Below are 18353 nucleotides of genomic sequence, written 5' to 3'. Positions count from 1 at the left end.
TAAGAAAAACCTCCACAGACTCCAACGGATTCAGAATGCCGCAGCCAAGCTCATCTTCGCTAAAAGTAAATTTGACCATGTCTCCCTGCTCCTGGCCAAGCTCCACTGGCTTCCGATAATCGCCAGGGTCCACTATAAATGCGCCTGTTTAACTTTCAAAATCCTATATGGTATCCTCCCTCCCTTTATCCCTCTTTCTTGGAATTCCTCAAACCCTAATACCACCAGATCCTCCCACAAATTAAAACTATCCTTCCCCTCGCTAAAAGGCATTTCCCACACAGGAAAGCTAGGGACCTCCCTCCACTTCAAAATCACTGAGCTCTGGAACAACCTTACCTCCCCTCTTCGGAACTTGAGCTCTCTCCAAGTTTTCCGCAAACATCTGAAAACCTGACTTTTCTCAAAAAATGTAAGTCTCCCTCCAATTTAGGAACCAAGGAAACTCTTATATCTTTTTTTTTCCCCAAGTCCTCTAAATTTTCTTCACACTTCTACCTCTAACCCTCTGTTGTAGTTCCTTCCTATTTCTCCTACTGTAAACCGCGTCGAGCTCTACGAAGGTGGAGATGATGCGGTATACAAACCTAAGGATTAGATTAGATTAGATTAGATTCTGTGGGTGCCTTAGCATTTAGCACGTTCTAATCTTTAGTGCGTGTTAAATCGGTTAGCGCCCTTTATTTGTATCCCGCTACACCTTCCAGTTCTATGCGGTTCACAATTGAAGGAAGCTGAACAAACTCAGGAAGTACAAATCTTATTCTATAAAAATTTATCAAAATAAATAGGTTTTCTGCAGTTTTTTCAGATGTTGATAAGATGTAGCATTAACCACAACTGACTAAACTCTTTATCTCTGATTGCTGCATGGAATGAAAGTAACCTATTAAAATATTTTTTGTATCGACAGTCCTCAAGGGAAAGAAAAAAGTACAAGAGAATGTTGAGAACGCCTAGAATAAGCCAGAGTGAAGTGATCATATAGCTATGAGACCATATAGCACCTTATAGGACTATAATGCAAATTTTAAGATGACTCTAGCCTCAGTTGGAAGCCAGTGCAAAACATCATTACACCTCTTGATGCCACATGACAAAGGGCAGAAAATGTATTCAGTAATTCAATCTTAATAATTACATGGTGTCAGGTCAAAACCGCGGAAGACAAAGGCGCGCGTAAACAACTGAGCGCAGCGTGGAGGCGCGCGCCGAAGAAAATAACTGTTTTTAGGGGCTCCGACGGGGGTGTGTGGGGGGAACCTCCCCACTTTACTTTATATAGATTGTGCCGCGTTGTGGGGGGCTTGGGGGGTTGTAACCCCCCACATTTTACTGAAAACTTCACTTTAGTATAATGAGGGGGGTTACAACCCCCCAAACCACCCACAACGCCGCCGCGATCTGTATTAAGTAAAGTGGGGGGGCTCCACAACAAACCCCCCCCGTCGGAGCCCCTAAAAACTGTCATTTTCTTCGGCGCGCGCCTCCATCTTGCGCTCAGTTGTCAGCGCGCGCCTTTGTCTTCCTCGGTTTTGTCTATGAACCTAATTACACATAAATTGAAATGTGTGGGGGAAAAGTCACAGGGCACAGTTCGGGACTATAGCACTAACAAACTTACCCCCCTTTTACAAAACCACAATGTTTTTAGCACAGGGAAGCGCATTGAGTGCACCTCCCTGTGCTAAAAACCACTATCAAAGTTTTGGAAAAAGGAGGGTTACGAATGCCTCCTCACTGGCATAAAAACCTCTGCACTAAATTTAACTTTCACACTGTTTTGATTCACTCTCAGTTCATAGATTTTCTTTATCAAAAATCGATACGATAAAAATTTTCATATATGTAGAAACAACCCCTTAACTGTAAACTCGATGGTCTGCTGTCTTTTAACAATGCAAATGTCCCATGCTTAAAGACAAACTCCTCCCTGCAATGATGGCCAGCGTTTCACTAGAATTAGCTGCTTCGGGGCAAACAAGATTTTGGTGTTCCCATGCTCGATCTTTAAGCAAATAGAAATTTTATTTATTTATTTTTTTTTTAAATTTAGATACCGTTTTATTCCAAAACGCTTTACAAATAGTTACATACATAAAATATTATAAAACTCAGGCCCATATTTCACTGTAAACACTGCACATTCGATGAATATGTGAGCCTTCCAAACATCATCCTAATCCCACTATACCTGCAATGAGACTAACCTTGGAAAATAATCATGATGCACATTTCAGAAAAACTTCTACAGCAGGTCCGAGGCTATAGACCTCAATGAAAGGTTCACACAGACTTCAAGTCCTTTAAAAAATCTTCAAAGGCATACTTTCTTGTAAGAGAATTCCAGATCTGAGATGTTAATACCTTTCCAAAGAAGACTGAATCTGAGATGGTAGACTGATGTAATTTATCTTGTTTGACATGTACAGAATAAATTTTATGGTTTTGCTTTTTTATTCTTATGTATGTGACAACTGCAGCCCGCTTAGTATATAAGCAGGATAGAAAATTTTTAAATAAATAAATATGTGTCACCTGAAAACATAAGGGCTATTGGTGTGGTGTACAGTTCGTTACAGTGAGTTATGGAAAGCTATTCATGCAATATAAGAAGGTTATGGTAAGAAGTGTATCTGGGACCATTTATGTGAAGTTCACTGCGGTGCCCCCTAGGGTTCGCCACTGCTCTGCTGGGATGTCTACTAAACATTCTGGCCACTCCTACCTCTCAATGGCTTGTTTTGTGCATATTTTTGTGTTTTGTTTCAGAAATGGTTCAAAAAGATTGGCACACTGAGCACAAACACATCCATTAATGAAAGACAAGATAAACCTATTTCAGTTTTGAAAATGGAAATGTTTTATACTGGATTTTTTTTGTGTGTGTGTGTAGGTTCTGCAAAATATCCAAACTCATATTGAAAATGTCCCTCCCTATGATCTTTATCTGCCATCAATTTCTATATTTCTCACTGATAGAGGCTTCTGTAGTCTCGAAGCTCGGGTCCTTTTCTGGTTCCAATTTCAATGTGCTCCAAAGGGATGCATCATAGCTTGCAGTCAAAATAATGAAATAGGAAATCTTGTACCTGTGATTGAATTGATTCTGCAAAAATCCTTTAATGAGTTCTTGTCTATTCTGTTTAAAGATGAAAACCTTGCTAAAAAAAAAAAAGAGCCCTATGTGGTCTCAAAAATTCCTGTACAATCCATTTACTTCTCTAGAAACTGCATATTTGTACTGCAATACCTGTGTCAATCCACCAATCCATAGAGATACTTAACAGCTCTGTTGTTGCTTCTTTGCACATCCTTATCCCTCGGTGTTAATTATTTAAGATAATTTCTGTTCAACAACACAGAAAATGTTTTAGAAAATTCTGATTCAAAAATATAATAAAGAGATATTAATTCTTGCTTATTAATCTTAACAAGTTTCAAGTTTATTCATATTGTTTGATTAAACGCTTAACCAAAAGTACAAAGCGTTGTACAAATAGTAAAAATAAAAGGACATTAACATTTTAAGAAATTAAATGTACATAATTTATTACAGTAACACCATTGGGGGTAGGGTGTAATATAAACCTCCCGTCAATACCTTCTATACCACAAGTGCTTGTGCAATAAAGTCTTCAGGCCCTCAGAGGTGCCACCAGAAGCTCAATATATCTTCATAGCAACTGGCTTTATGACCCCTATCGTCATCGGGTCTATTTAATATATGATATGCTATGCTTAGTGAACTTTTTTTGTTTTCAATAAATAATTATAAATAGTTATAAATAAAGTATTTAACTTAACTTGGGTGGTTTAGCCAAGAGGGATAGAGCACGCCAACATGTTTCACCCTGTTCAGGTTTCCTCAGGGCACAATCCCTCCAAAACTATGTTGCTCTTCACGACATGGCCACCCGAATTGTGATCTAAGATGGCCGCGGCGTGTACTATGGCTCATTAAATACTCTACAACCCAGCTGGGACTGACATCATCGAGCCAACCCGGAAGTATGGAAATAACTGCAAAACCGGTAAAACCCCGAGCTGGGAACACTTTAGATAGAAATAAACACAAATTTTGATACTTTAAAGAATACAGAGATGGGGATACAGTGAGACCTCACCAGAGGGATTGCCATTCAAGCTCCAAATTGAGCCCATGAGGTACTACTGTATCCAGTTGATAAATCCACATCTGTTCTAGGAAATTAAGCTTCGCTTCCAAACAGCTCCGTTAGTTCCACACTGGCTGGCCAAAAAACATACTACCGATCAAATCAGATGGCATATCATCGATACTATTGATAGCCAGGAAGCTGAGGGTAATTTGGAAGCAAAGCGGGAAACTACAGGTCAGTAAGCCTCACTTTGGTTGTTGGGAAAATAATGGAAGTGTTGCTTGAGGAAAGGATAGTGAATTTCCTAGAATCCAATGGGTTACAAGATCTGTCTCTACAATGGCGGAGAGTGTTGTGCGGGTGCTGCGAGGTGTCCCATGCTGGTAAGAAGTGGAGGGGGAGAAGGAAAGGGGGTTGCTTTGGGGGGAGGAGTGTGCTGGGGGCCATACAGCAATCATGCTTTGCTCTGGGAGGGGGAAAACAGAAGGGGGCCACGGAGAGACAGGCAGGAGGGAGGTTAAACGAAGGGAGAAGGGCTGCTGCTGGACAGAGGGGAGGTAAAACAAAGGGAGAAGGGGTACTGCTGGACAGGGAGAACAGGGAAGGGGTGGTGGTGGACAGCTGAGGAAAGAGACAGACAGACAGACAGCGGCCAAGAAGAGAGAGAGAGAGAGAGAAAGAAAGAAAGACAGATAAACACATCTATTCTAGCACCCATTAATGTAATGGGCTTAAAGACTAGTACAGTATAAAATAATACACACTCTTATAACACGTAATCACTACTACAATGCCTCTTGTGGAGTTTCAGGAGCCTAGTCAGAGGGAAGGAAAAGCCTCAGATTTTCAACGGGAGTTATATGGAGCATTCTCTGAGCTCCCTAGCTCAGTCACTGGCAGAAAAACCTCCTCTCTGGTGCTCCAAAAGACATTAAACACTAAAATAATACTAAACAATCTAATCTAATATGAACCTTTCAATAAACACTTGTGAAAATATCCAGTCTTTCGTCTGTTTTCTTATTTTTCTCTTTTCATATATGCACCGTATAGAAGTTTGACGTCATCTCTTTGGCCATCAGACAAACATTCTGTTAAAAAAAAACCTTTTATTCTTGCTGTAAGCACTGTCTCCCAGAGCTTCCCAGTTGATTTTTAGCCAGACTTTTGCTCTCCATCTTAACACATTTTTTGTCGCCTACGCTGACAGAGTTCTGCGGCTTGTAATGCTATTGTGTCAGGGAAATTTCAGCTATAAGGGGTCTCTGATGCAATTTTACATCACATCCTCCAGCCCCGAGGAAATAAAATTTCTGCTACTTCCTGTTAGCGGCTTCATTCTATAAATATTCTATCCCCATTCAAAGGCTTCACCTCCTAAAACCTTCAATCTATAGACTGCCGATCCTGATGTCATTGTTGAGTAGAAAATAGAAATCATGCGATTTTCTAAAATCCTGAACAACTTTATTAGTTCACCAGACTTTTATGCACAGTTCTAAATGTCACAAACCCCCATACATCTGTATTGCTTAGATATAAAACATATTGAGACTCGAAAAAAAGGAAAAAGAAAATTGAAAATGGGAAAGGAAAAAAGAGCAAAGCTACAAAAAGCTAAACACTACACATACAGTGGAATTTATGAGCCTTTTAAACTTCATCCTAATCCCACTATACAGTACATGCATATAGGTGTCACTTGGAAACATAAGGGCTCTTGTACAGTTAGTTACAGTGGGTTTTGGAAGGGATTTTGGAGGGCTCGTTTTACAATACGTAAGATGTGTACCTGGGACCATTTATGTGAAGTTCACTGCAGTGCCCCCTAGTGTTCGCCACTGCTCTACTAGGATGTCTGTGTGGCCAGTCTACTAAACATTCTGGCCCCTCCTATATCCCCATAGCTTCTTTTGTGCATTTTTTAATGTTTAGTGACAGAAATGGTTCAAAAAGATTGGCCATTTCTAATGGCGTTCTTCAATTAACAAAGGCGCCAGTAGGGCATCTAACAGCGCCCAAGTGTAGGAACTAGTTTTAGAATGTCCCCATTTGTCTAGAGAATACCTGGTTAATCCCCTAACCCCTTTTACTAAGCCATGGTAGAGGCTTCTACTGGAGCCCAGATTGCTAAATGTTTCAACACAGGTCGATGATGACGCCCCACTTGGGGTATTGTGTTCAATTTTGGAGACCGTATCTGGCAAAGGACATAAGAAGACTTGAAGCGGTCCAGAGGAAGGTGACAAAAATAGTAGGAGGTTTGTGCCAGAAGACGTGTGAGGAGATACTGGAAGCCATGAATATGTATACCCTAGAGCAGGGGTGTCCAATGTCGGTCCTCGAGGGCCGCAATCCAGTCGGGTTTTCAGGATTTCCCTAATGAATATGCATTGAAAACAGTGCATGCACATAGATCTCATGCATATTCATTGGGGAAATCCTGAAAACCCGACTGGATTGCGGCCCTCGAGGACCGACATTGGACACCCCTGCCCTAGAGGAAAGGAAGGCCAGGGGAATTATGATTAAGACGTTCAAATACTTGAAAGGTATTAACCTAGAACAAAATCTATTCCAGCGGAAGGAAAATGGTAAGACCAGAGGGTATAATTTGAGGTTGAGGGATGGGAGATTCAAGAGTAATGTTAGGAAATTCTTCTTTACAGAGAGGGTGGTTGATGCATGGATTGTGCTCCCGAGGGAGGTGGTGGAGAAGAAAACTGTGATAGAGTTCAAACAAGCGTGGGTTGAACACAGAGGATCTCTAATCAGAAAATAATGGGTATACATTGAAGTAACTAAGGCCAGTACTGGGCAGGCTTGCACTGCCTGTGTCCCATATATGGACAGTCAATTGAGGACGGGCTGGAGTGAGTTTCAATGGCTAAGATGGGCTGGAGTGAGCTTTGACAGAGATTCCAGTAGATAGAACCTAATCACACTTCCGGGCAGGGCCATGGGTTTCTGGCCCAGAAATATCTAAGAAAAAGGATCATTTAAATTAAATGGTTAATTTATGGAGCATGTATGGTTGGGCAGACTAGATGGACCATTTGGGTCTTTATCTGCCATCATTTACTATTTTACTATGTCACCATGTTAACACTGCTCCAATGATCACAGAATTCCTATGAGCATCGAAACAGCATTGGAACATTTAGCGCTCTGGGCCATGGTAGAAACCTCTACCGTGGCTTAATAAAAGAGAGGCTAAGGCATTCCCAGGTGCATAAAAAGATTTCTATTTAATTGGGACCAGGGCCGGGACTAGTGTGTACTAGGAGGATGAAATGCAACTTAATTTACAATTTAGATCATATCCACTCAATAACTCAGCTGACTCCAGGAAAATTGTTCTAATCCAACAATTTTCTTAATGACTTAAAGACAATTACGATTTCAGAATCAATACACTGTAATTACAATTAAAGTTTCAGGTAGAGACAAAGACTACCAAAATAATAAGGGGGACAGAATTAATCTCCATTAGTAAAGGTTAGAGAGCTTAGGGTTCTTTGGTTGCTAGAAAAAAATGGCCGTACAGAGACATGATAGAAGTGTATAGTGGAATGAGTAAACATGAAGTAATTGTTCACGTTTTACAAAAGTACAAAGCATACAGTAACACTAATCACTAAAACCTAAAGCGTGCATTGTAACATGTTATGATATTTACCCTCAAATTGTGTATAAGATGCCTTAAGTTGTGCATAGCTGGTTTGTGACCATGACTTAAATGTTTAACAAGGGAAAGGAAGAGGGATTGGGACTTGTACCGTATTTTCACACATATAACGCGCGCGTTATACGCGTTTTTACCTACCGCGCATACCCCTCGCGTGTTATACGCGTGAGCGCGGTATACAAAAATTTTTTTACATAGTTCCCACCCCGCCCGATGCCCGATTCACCCCCCCCCAGCAGGACCGCTCGCACCCCCACCCCAAACGAACGCTCGCATGCGCTCCCACCCGCACCCGCATCCACGATCGGAGCAAGAGGGAGCCCAAGCCCTCTTGCCCGGCCGACTCCCCAACTCCCCGACAATATCGGGCCAGGAGGGAGCCCAAACCCTCCTGGCCACGGCGACCCCCTACCCCCACCCCGCACTACATTACGGGCAGGAGGGATCCCAGGCCCTCCTGCCCTCGACGCAAACCCCCCCCCCTCCAACGACCGCCCCCCCCCAAGAACCTCCGACCACCCCCCCAGCCGACCCGTGACCCCCCTGGCCGACCCCCACGACACCCCCACCCCCCTTCCCCGTACCTTTGGTAGTTGGCCGGACAGACAGGAGCCAAACCCTCCTGTCCGGCAGGCAGCCAACGACGGAATGAGGCCGGATTGGCCCATCCGTCCCAAAGCTCCGCCTACTGGTGGGGCCTAAGGCGCGTGGGCCAATCAGAATAGGCCCTGGAGCCTTAGGTCCCACCTGGGGGCGCGGCCTGAGGCACATGGGCCCAACCCGACCATGTGCCTCAGGGCGGGTGAATGGAGAGTCGGGACAGCGCACGGAGAGGCGGGGCAGTGCACGGAAAGTCAGGGAGGGTGAACGGAGAGTCGGGACAGCGCACGGAGAGTCGGGGCAGTGCACGGAAAGTCAGGGAGGGTGAACGGATAGTCGGGACAGCGCACGGAGAGTCGGGGAGGGCGAAAGGAGAGTCAGGGTGGCCAGAGGAGAGTCGGGGCGGGCAAAAGGACAGTCGGGCTGCATGCGCGGTATACCCGTGAGCGCGGTATACAAAAGTTTTTGTAAATAAAATCGTGGTTTCTGCGCGCTATACCCGTGTGCGCGTTTTACACGGGTGCGCGTTATCTGCGTGAAAATACGGTATACCACCTTTTTGTAGATTTACGACCACACTCAAAAGCAATTTACCTACAGGTACATCAAGCATTTTCCCTATCTGTCCCGGTGGGCTCACAATCTATCTAACGTGTCTGGGGCAATTAAGTGACTTGCCCAGGGTCACAAGGAGCAGCACAGGGTTTGAACCCACAATCTTAGGGTGCTGAAGCTGTAGCTCTAACCACTGCGTCACACTCTCCTCCAATACAATATCAGAAGTGAGCCAAGTATAGACCAATGAAGCCATTGTGACATCACTGATAAGGTTGGCTCTTATTGGTGGAATGAGGCATTATGACATCAGGGAAAGGGATTGGGAGTTGTATACCGCCTTTTTTTTGTTTGTTTGTTTTACAACCATGCTCAAAGCGGTTTACATACAGGTATTCAAGCATTTTCCCTGTCTGTCCCGGTGGGTTTACAATCTCTCTATTGTAACTAAAAACATAGTAACATAGTAAATGATGGCAGATAAAAACCTGAATGGGTCCATCCAGTCTACCCCTTAGTTATACACATTATAAATTCGTGATTAAATTAATTTGTCTTTTTTCTTTGATATTTCTGGACTGTAAAGTCCACCTGGTACTGTCCAAGGTTCCAAGACCAATCAATGCCAATAATTGACAATTAGTACCTCATAATCGATTCTAATTGGCACTAATTAAAAGGTAAGTATACAAATTTGGTAGGTGTATTCTATAAAGTGCTGTACACCAGTTCTATTACGCAAATCTGAAAAGGAGGTTTCACCAGACTAGGCGCTTGGGCAGATCATGGACATTCCTAAGCGTTCCTCCCACTGATACAGAATATGGCCAATCTGTACTCAACTTAGATGTAGCTATTTAGGCCTGGTTTTTCTTGGCCTAAACGTGCACTCCTAAAAGCAATGATACTCACTGACAGTCCAATTCCATAAGGCTCACATACCTTTTACAAAATCACGCTAAGTGCCGTTCTATTCAGAATCGACCTTTAGCAAATACAAAACGTAGTCTTTATCCGCCAAATTCTTTTCCTCAAAGCCCCCTTCACCTCCTTGTTTCTCAGGCTGTAGACCAGTGGGTTTAACATTCGGTTAACTAAACTATAAAACACTGAAAAAATTCTCCCATCCGCAGAGCCTGTATCTGGCTGCAAATATACGAGCAAGACAGTCCCATAGAACAAGGTGACCACAGCAAGGTGAGAGGAGCAGGTCGAGAATGCCTTGCTTCTTCCTTCTCTGGAATTCATCCTCAGCACCCTAGAAAGAATGTAAATGTAAGAAGAAAGAATGACCAGTAATGGAATGAGTATTACCAATACCGTGACTACCATACAGACTATGTCATTAAAATAAGTGTCAACGCAGGACAACTTCAGTACAGATGGAATGTCACAGAAGAAGTGATGGATTACCTTAGACCTGCAGAAAGGTAAACTAAATATGAATATGATTTGAACTAACTGCAGCCCCGCAGATATAACCCAAGAACCCACAGCCATAGAAACACAGTTTCTATTGCTCATGATGGTGGAATAATGTAAGGGGTTGCATATTGCTACATAGCGATCAAAGGCCATGATACCCAGAAGCATGCTTTCCTCACTGCCAAAACTGAACCCAACATACATTTGCAAGGTGCACCCCAGGAAAGAGATGCTTCTATCCTCAGACAAAAGATTTGCCAGAGTTTTGGGGATTACAACTGATGATATACAGATCTCCATAAAGGATAAATTCCTGAGGAAGAAGTACATGGGCGTATGAAGGACGGGGTCCCCTGTAAGGATGGTAAGGACGAGTAGATTTCCAGTCACAGCAAGCACATAGAAGAGAAGAAATAGCACAAAAAGGAATCGCTGAATCTGTGGAGAAAGGTCCGAGAATCCCAAAAGTATAAATCCACTCATAGTCTGATTTTCAGTTGCCATTAATTCACCATTTAACCTATAGCAGATAGAAGAGTAAGAATAAATGTCTTTGAACCCTGCCATCATGCTGCTTCATGAAAAAGCACCAAAAATAGAATTATATGGAACAATTACTAATCCCCCCCTTTTGCTAAGCCATGGTGGAGGTGTCTACCACGGACCAGAACACTAAATGCTCCAACACTCATAGGGTCAGAGCAGCATTGAAGCATTTAGCGCCCTAGACCACAGTATAAACCACTACCATGTTTTGTAAAAGGAGGGGAGGCAATGAATGAGGTAAAGTTAAAATCAGTAAATTGAAAATTAATAAAAGTTAATAATTGAAACAGTTTCAAAATTATGTTTATTAACAGCATTGAAATTACTACTACCACTACTATTAATTATTTCTATGGCGCTACCAGACGTACGCAGCGCTGTGCAGAGTCACAAAGAAGAAAACAATCCCTACTCAAAAGAGCTTACAATCTAAACATCCAAGACAGACAAGCAGGATGTCATGGACACAGTTAAGGGGAAGGGTTAATCTGCTGGCTAGGTTGGAGGGCAGAGGGGAGTACAGGACAATCAAGCCATTGTGACATCACTGATGAGGTTGGCTCTTATTGGTGGAATGAGACATTATGACATCACAATCTCAGCTCTGTTTCCCAAAGACTCTTCACACTACTACTACTGTGAATTATTTCTATAGTGCTACCAGATGCACGCAGCGCTATACAGAGTCACAAAGAAGACATAGTAATATAGTAAATGACGGCAGATAAAGACCCGAATGCTCCATAAGTTAATTATTTAGTTTAAATGGTCCTTTTACTTAGATATTTCTGGGCCAGAACCCCATAGCCCTGCCCAGTAGTGTGCAGAGTCACAAAGAAGAAGAAAACAGTCCCTGCTCGAAAAAGCTTACAATCTAAACAGCCAAGACAGACAAACAGGATATCATGGATACAGTTAAGGGGAACGGTTAATCTGCTGGCTGGGTTGGTGGGCAGTGGGGAGTAAGGTTATGGATTGAAGACTATATCGAAAAGGTGGGTTTTCAGTCTGCTTTTAAATAAGGGAAAGGACTTGGCGGACAAACTCAGGGAATATATTCCAGGCATAGGGGGCAGCTAGATGAAAGGAACGAAGTCTGGAATTGGCAGTGGAAGAGATATAATACATATGACACTGTAAGACTCATTTTCAAAAAGGAAAAATGCCCAAAAAAGGGATAATCCAGCACTTGAACATTTTAATTGCCAAAATGTCCAAGTGCCGATTTCAAAACTACGTCCCTCCAAGACATCTAAATGTTAAGGGTAGGCTTAGCAGTTGGATGTCTTGCAGGTATAATTAAGCACTTTTCAAGACGTCCAGGGCGTCATTTAGACGTTCGGCGTTAGTCCTGTTTTAAAAACGAATAAGGGCCATAAAGACACCCAAACTGATCAGATGACTACTAGAGAGATGAAAGTATGGTCCCACCACAGTCCCCCAGTTGTCACCGACTCCCTCCTACCCCCCAAAGATGTAAATGAAACAGTACATACCCATCTCTAGTATATAGTAATACTTTCAATTACAATTGATGCTTAATGTCTAAAGGTATAAATATAAGAACAGCATAGGCTTCTACCAAATTGAAACTGAAGAAAAAAGCCTCAGACAAGGGCCCTCTCACCTCCATTAAAGTGGTTTTCTAAAGGTGGTTGAGCGGTCACCTTATTGGCAAAAAACCTTCAATGACCATGAAAAAAAGTTCTATGCTGTGCTCTGCTATAGAAAACAAAAAAGATAGCAGAAAAACAGTTCCACTTATCTTCCAGCGTTTCACAGATCTGCTGCCTCAGGGTGTATCACGACCGATCAGACTTTGAAAGTGGAACACTAAACGCGTCTCCTGTCTCTAGAACAGCAGCACCTGGTGTGGGAAAACATAATAGAGCATTACACAGGTGTCTTAAGTAGCTTGGTGGGTGGGCTAGTGAACCATAGAGAGGAGGACCCAGGCCATAAGCCATTCTAACCACTACATTTACTGTGGAAAGTGTGAGCCCACCAAAACCCACCCCAAACATACTGTACTGCCCTATAAGTGGCCCCTGCAGCCATAAGGGCTATTGGGAGATTGACAGGTGGGTATAGTAGGCTTTTGGGGAGTTTTGAAGGCCACACCCTACACTAAAAGGGGGTTCTGGTTAAATATGTACCTGGCACCCTTTATGTGAAGTTCACAGCAGTGCCCACTAACTAGAAATTTTAATTTATTCATTTAATTCATTACTTATTATTTTAAAAAATGTTTTAACTTAGAATTCATTTAATTTAGATCTTCTAATTCATGCTAGATTCACTAATCAATCACCTAACAATTCCTTTTGGAACACAGAACCGACAGAAAAAGTACTTATTTTAAAAAGTGCACTGGTGCTTTAAAGTGCATTTGTGCTGTAAACTTGTAGCTTCTTTAATTCATTTCTGCTCTAGGAAACCAAGGCCGTTGGTTATGAACTAGAACAAATCTGAACTGTTATATTCAGTCATCCCACTCATTAAATTCACTAATATTTTTCTTTCTCAGAGGCTTTTATTTTTTCCATATATACTTATGCATTTGAACGTCCTTGGCATTCCTTTTATAATCTTTAAATTACAAACATTTTCACTCAAATATTTTGGAGTCTGTTTTTAGTTCATTGCATTTTCAACCTGGTTCGTTAAAAATGAGATATTTCAATAGAATTTAATACCTTTTGGAATGAAGCTTGATCACCTTTTAACCTTTACAGCCTAGGGACTTCTGTAGTCTTGAAGCTCAGATCTTTTGTGAAGGCTCATGTTCAGTTTGATCCAAATGGATGCATCGCAGACAAAATAAATACAGAGAAAATAAAGAAATATAATAGAAAAAAATGTATCTTGTACCTGTGATTGAAAGAGTTGTATAAAAATCCTATAGAAGGTCTTTTTTCTAATGGTTCATGTATGTTATCTGCTACAGCACTGATTTTATTCCTAAGGGACCTGCTGCAAATAAGAGATTTAAAAAAATGGCACCCTGTTGGGAAAGGGACTAGGTGGTCTCAAAATTTCATGTAGTACCCTTCAGTTTGCTGGTCTGTAAACTGGATATTTATTGCATCAACATTCCCCGTTCTATCCATAGAGAGAATTATCAGCGTTGTAATTATCTTCATGCTCTTCCTTCTCCCTGGGTTTTAATTACTGAAGAGTGTTTGCCTTCAATAATACTTATTGAGAAAATATGTTAGCAAATTCTGATTTAAAAATTACATACATAACCAGATAGGCCTTGATTCTATCAAAAGTGCCTAGCCCGTAGGCATTGTTGATCGTGATAGTCTATCAATTGCTTGGCTCCGTTTATAGAATAATGTCTAGCAGCACCTAAAGGCCTCTTTAACTGCGAAATCATCCATAGGATAGCGTGTTTAGCACGCCCTAATATTTAGCACCTGGGGATGCTTAAACATGCCCAAGGTGGGGCGTGGGCATGCTTTCACCCGGAAGCGGCCTTGGGCATGCTTAAGTGTCCCTATGCATCTCTGTAAATGTGAGAGAGATGCCTTAAATGTATGCCTGCAAAATGTTGACCTAAATTTAAGACGTCTGTCAGGAAAACTAGCCGCGATTCTGTAAAGGACGCTGGTGCATCATTGACATGCAATAGGCAGCCACTTCTTAGATGGCCGCCAAAATCGGCGCCCTTTAAAAAATCAGACCCGTGGAGGGGCATAATAAAAAAAAACGTCTTAAGTCCCCTTTTGGCCTAAGGCCTTAAACGTTGAAAGTAGAAGCAGGGAAAATGTCCATAATCCAAAAAAACATCCTAAAGGAGGGTTTTTTTTTATAATGGCCTGCCTCTACGTTCAAACGCCCAGACCACCACTACGTCTAAACTTATACCCTATAATCAACCTAAAAAAAAGCCTAAGCCCCAAACGTCCAAAACAAGAGCTTTTAGGTGAAGGAGGAGCCAGTCCTTCGCCTAAAAGCTGGATTCTGTAACCGGTGTCTGTCAAAAACAACACCGGTTACAGAATCCACCCTTCCCCCCTCAGCCCGACAATGATCAGGACAACAGGGAGCCTAAGCCCTCCTGTCCCGCGGCCCCCTCCCCCGATTACGATAGGGCCAGGAGGGAGCCCAAGCACTCCTGACCTCTCGCCCCCCACCCCCTACAAGATCGGGCAGGAGGGAGCCCAAACCCTCCTTCCCAGGCGGACCCCCTACCCCCCACCCCCCACTACAATACGGGCAGGAGGGATCCCAGGCCCTCCTGCCCTCGACACAAACCCCCTCAATGACTGCCTCCGAACCCCCGATCGGCCCCCCGCCAACCCGCGACCCCCCCCGCTGACCCCACGACATCCCCACCCCCACCCCCCTTCCCCATACCTCAAAACGTTGGCCGGCCGGCCGGGTGCCAAGCTCGCCCGTCCGGCAGGCTAGCCGGCTCCGGAATGGGGCCGGATTAGCTCAGGCAGCTGAAACCCCGCCCACAGGTGGGGCCTGCAGGGCCTGGGCCAACCAGAATAGACCCGGGAGCCTTAGGCTCCTCCTCTGGGCGGGACCTTAAGCACATGGACGGGTCGGCGGGGAGCTGATCTGGGGTTCGGGGGGGTCATTGGGGGGTTGAGTCGAGGACAGGAGGGACTGGGATCCCTCCTGCCCATATTGTAGTGGGGGTTGGGAGGTAGGGAGTCTGCCTGGGCAGGAGGGTTTGGGCTCCCTCTTGCCCTGATCGTTGTCGGGGGAGGGAGGGTGGATCGCGGCAGCGGAGATGAGCCATCTCTCCTGCTGCAATCATTGCTGTAGGGGGGTTGGCAGGTTGCTGGGGCCGCTGAGCTGATCACAGCAGCCACGATCAGCTCAGCGGTCCCTTTTTCGGCACTTATACCTGTTTTAACTTGGTCTAAGTCAAAACGTATAAGTGCCGACTAGGCAACCTGTGAAATGTTTTGGTTATACCTGCTGCATGCCTAGGTCTAGGTCGGCCCACCTCCCGCCCACCGCCCGCCCTTTCCCCTCCTCTAAAAACGTCTCTTTTCTCTCAGTGCGTTTAGAGGCAGGGGAAAGGCCTAAGCTGGTTTTAGATACGTCTAAAACCAGCTTTGATTATGGGTACTTGGACGATCAGGTTTTTTGATCGTCCAAGTAGCCATTTAGGCCACTTTTTAGACATTTTTTTCTTTTGATTATGAGCTCCATAGCATCTATGAGTCTACAATCAAAAAGGAAAGAGATCACACAAAAATGAAGAAAATAATGTAAACAAATGAAAGAACAGAAGCATCTTGAAGAATAGGGACAGCTGAATTTAATGTGTGTGACCTGAAACGGCCCATGTTTCACCCTAAAGTCTGTGTCAGGGGTCTTGGAATCACAAAGTCCACTCTTGCAAAGTCTTGCAAAACTGATTGTACACTGTCTTGTTGAACTGTAATAAAATGAGATGCACTGAGTTTCGGCACAATCGAGAATCTGATAAGCATGACGACTATTGCAAGCTCTACTTGAGCAGCGTAAGATTTGAACCCACAACCTCAGGGTGCTGAGGCTGTCGCACTAACCTCTGTGCTGCATACACATTAAGTTTGGTTGCCCGGAACTGAAGATCCTTTGTGCTTTTCTTCTTTCTTCTGTGTGGCTTGCACTTTGGTTCCCTCTCTATTTTGCTATTAGAAAAAGTAAACACCAGTTGCAGCGTGTGAATTTGGAAATGGCTGCAGGTGGTACCTATTTATAAATGGCAATATAGTAGGGCTTGGGTGGGCTCACACATTCTACCATAATTGTAGTGATTAGAGTGACTTATGGGCCTGGATCCTCCTCTCTATGGTTCACTAGCCCACCCAACAGGCTCTACTAGGCTTCCTCATAGCAGATGCTTCTTTTTCAAGACAGATATATACCTTTATGTTCTAATTTTGAGTGGTGTAAGGGAGTCAGTGAACACTGGGGGAATGTGGGGAGTGTCTTACCTTGATGCATGAGTGGTTATCTGGTCTTTTTGGGCACCTTTGTGGCACTTATACGTTTGGAACTAGACCTGTTTTAAAAGTATCTAAGTTCCATCCGAGATGCCAAAGTATGATTAAACAAAGGATGGGTTCTTCTACTATGTCTTTAGGAAGCTAAGGAAAATCTGTTAACCAAATTAAGGGGGGCTTTATCGTAAAGAACCTTATAACAAAAACAGTAGATAAAACAGGTTGTTCACCCTCTCCAAGGTCGGGAGAACGAGAGGGCACTCTCTAAAGTTAAAAGGGGACAGATTCCATACAAACGTAAGGAAGTTCTTCTTCACCCAGAGAGTAGTAGAAAACTGGAACGCTCTTCCGGAGGCTGTTATAGGGGAAAACACCCTCCAGGGATTCAAGACAAAGTTAGACAAGTTCCTGCTGATCCAGAACGTATGCAGGTAAGGCTAGTCTCAGTTAGGGCGCTGGTCTTTGACCTGAGGGCCGCCGCGGGAGCGGACTGCTGGGCACGATGGACTACTGATCTGACCCAGCAGCGGCAATTCTTATGTTCTTGCAAAATATTTGATTATCGCTGCAAGACGTCCATGTCTAATCTGCCCTTCAGACCGCCTAAAGCCCACCCAGAATACACCTCCATCATGCCCATCTTGTGCTCTGGACGTGCAGAGGCTGGAATACCTTGTTAGATGTACAGAAAGACAGTTTTGGTTATCGGCACTTGGACGTCCTGGCGATTTAGGATGCTTTTTAGATGTCTTTGTTTTGAGCCTAAAACTAACATAGTAAATGATGGCAGATAAAGACCTAAATGGTCCATCCAGTCTACCCATTAGTTATACACATTATAAATTCATGATTAAATTAACTTGTCTTTTTTCTTTCATATTTCTGGGCAATAGGCGGTAAAGTCCACCTGGTACTGTCCAAGGTTCCAAGACCAATCAATGCCAATGATTGGCAATTAGTAACTCATAATTGATGCTAATTGGCATTAATTAAAAGGTAAGCATACAATTTGGTAGGTATATTCTATAAAGTGCTGTGCACCAGTTCTAGTATACAAATCTGAAAAGGGGGATTTGCCAGAGTAGGAGCTTGGGCAGATCATGGCCATTCTTAAATGTTACTCACACTGATACAGAATACGCCCAGTCTAAGATACAGTTGTTTAGGCCTGGTTTTCCTTGCGTCTAAAAGTTATGATACTCACGGACACTTAGCCTGTTTCTATCAGGTGTACATACCTGTTAAAGAATCATGTTCAAGGAGGGTCTAGATAGGTTCCTAAAAGAAAAGGGGATTGAGGGGTACAAATAGAAGCAGAGGTAGGTTGTAGGATTAGTCGGAAACCACTTCACAGGTCATCGACCTGATGGGCCGCCGCGGGAGCAGACCGCTGGGCGCGATGGACCTCTGGTCTGACCCAGTGGAGGCAACTTCTTATGTTCTTATGCTATGTGTCGT

At 43.4% G+C, this 18353-nt stretch overlaps 1 protein-coding gene across 1 annotated transcript; it reads right to left on the bottom strand.

Moving 5' to 3' along the window:
- Positions 1 to 9951: 9951 nt before the first annotated feature.
- On the bottom strand, positions 9952 to 10893 carry LOC117349620 (olfactory receptor 13C9-like). Its single transcript, XM_033923212.1, has one exon. It carries the CDS (start codon positions 10891 to 10893, stop codon positions 9952 to 9954), a length of 942 nt encoding a protein of 313 aa, XP_033779103.1.
- Positions 10894 to 18353: the final 7460 nt, after the last annotated feature.

Source organism: Geotrypetes seraphini, chromosome 16 (assembly GCF_902459505.1).
Source record: "Geotrypetes seraphini chromosome 16, aGeoSer1.1, whole genome shotgun sequence".
Lineage (NCBI taxonomy): Eukaryota > Metazoa > Chordata > Amphibia > Gymnophiona > Dermophiidae > Geotrypetes > Geotrypetes seraphini.
Note: the sequence above shows the minus strand (reverse complement) of the source record. Positions and strands in the feature narration are given on the sequence as shown.

Bases quoted from the DNA above. Each gene is read 5' to 3' on its own strand.
- LOC117349620 (XM_033923212.1), bottom strand. From the start codon at position 10,893: ATGGCAACTGAAAATCAGACTATGAGTGGATTTATACTTTTGGGATTC.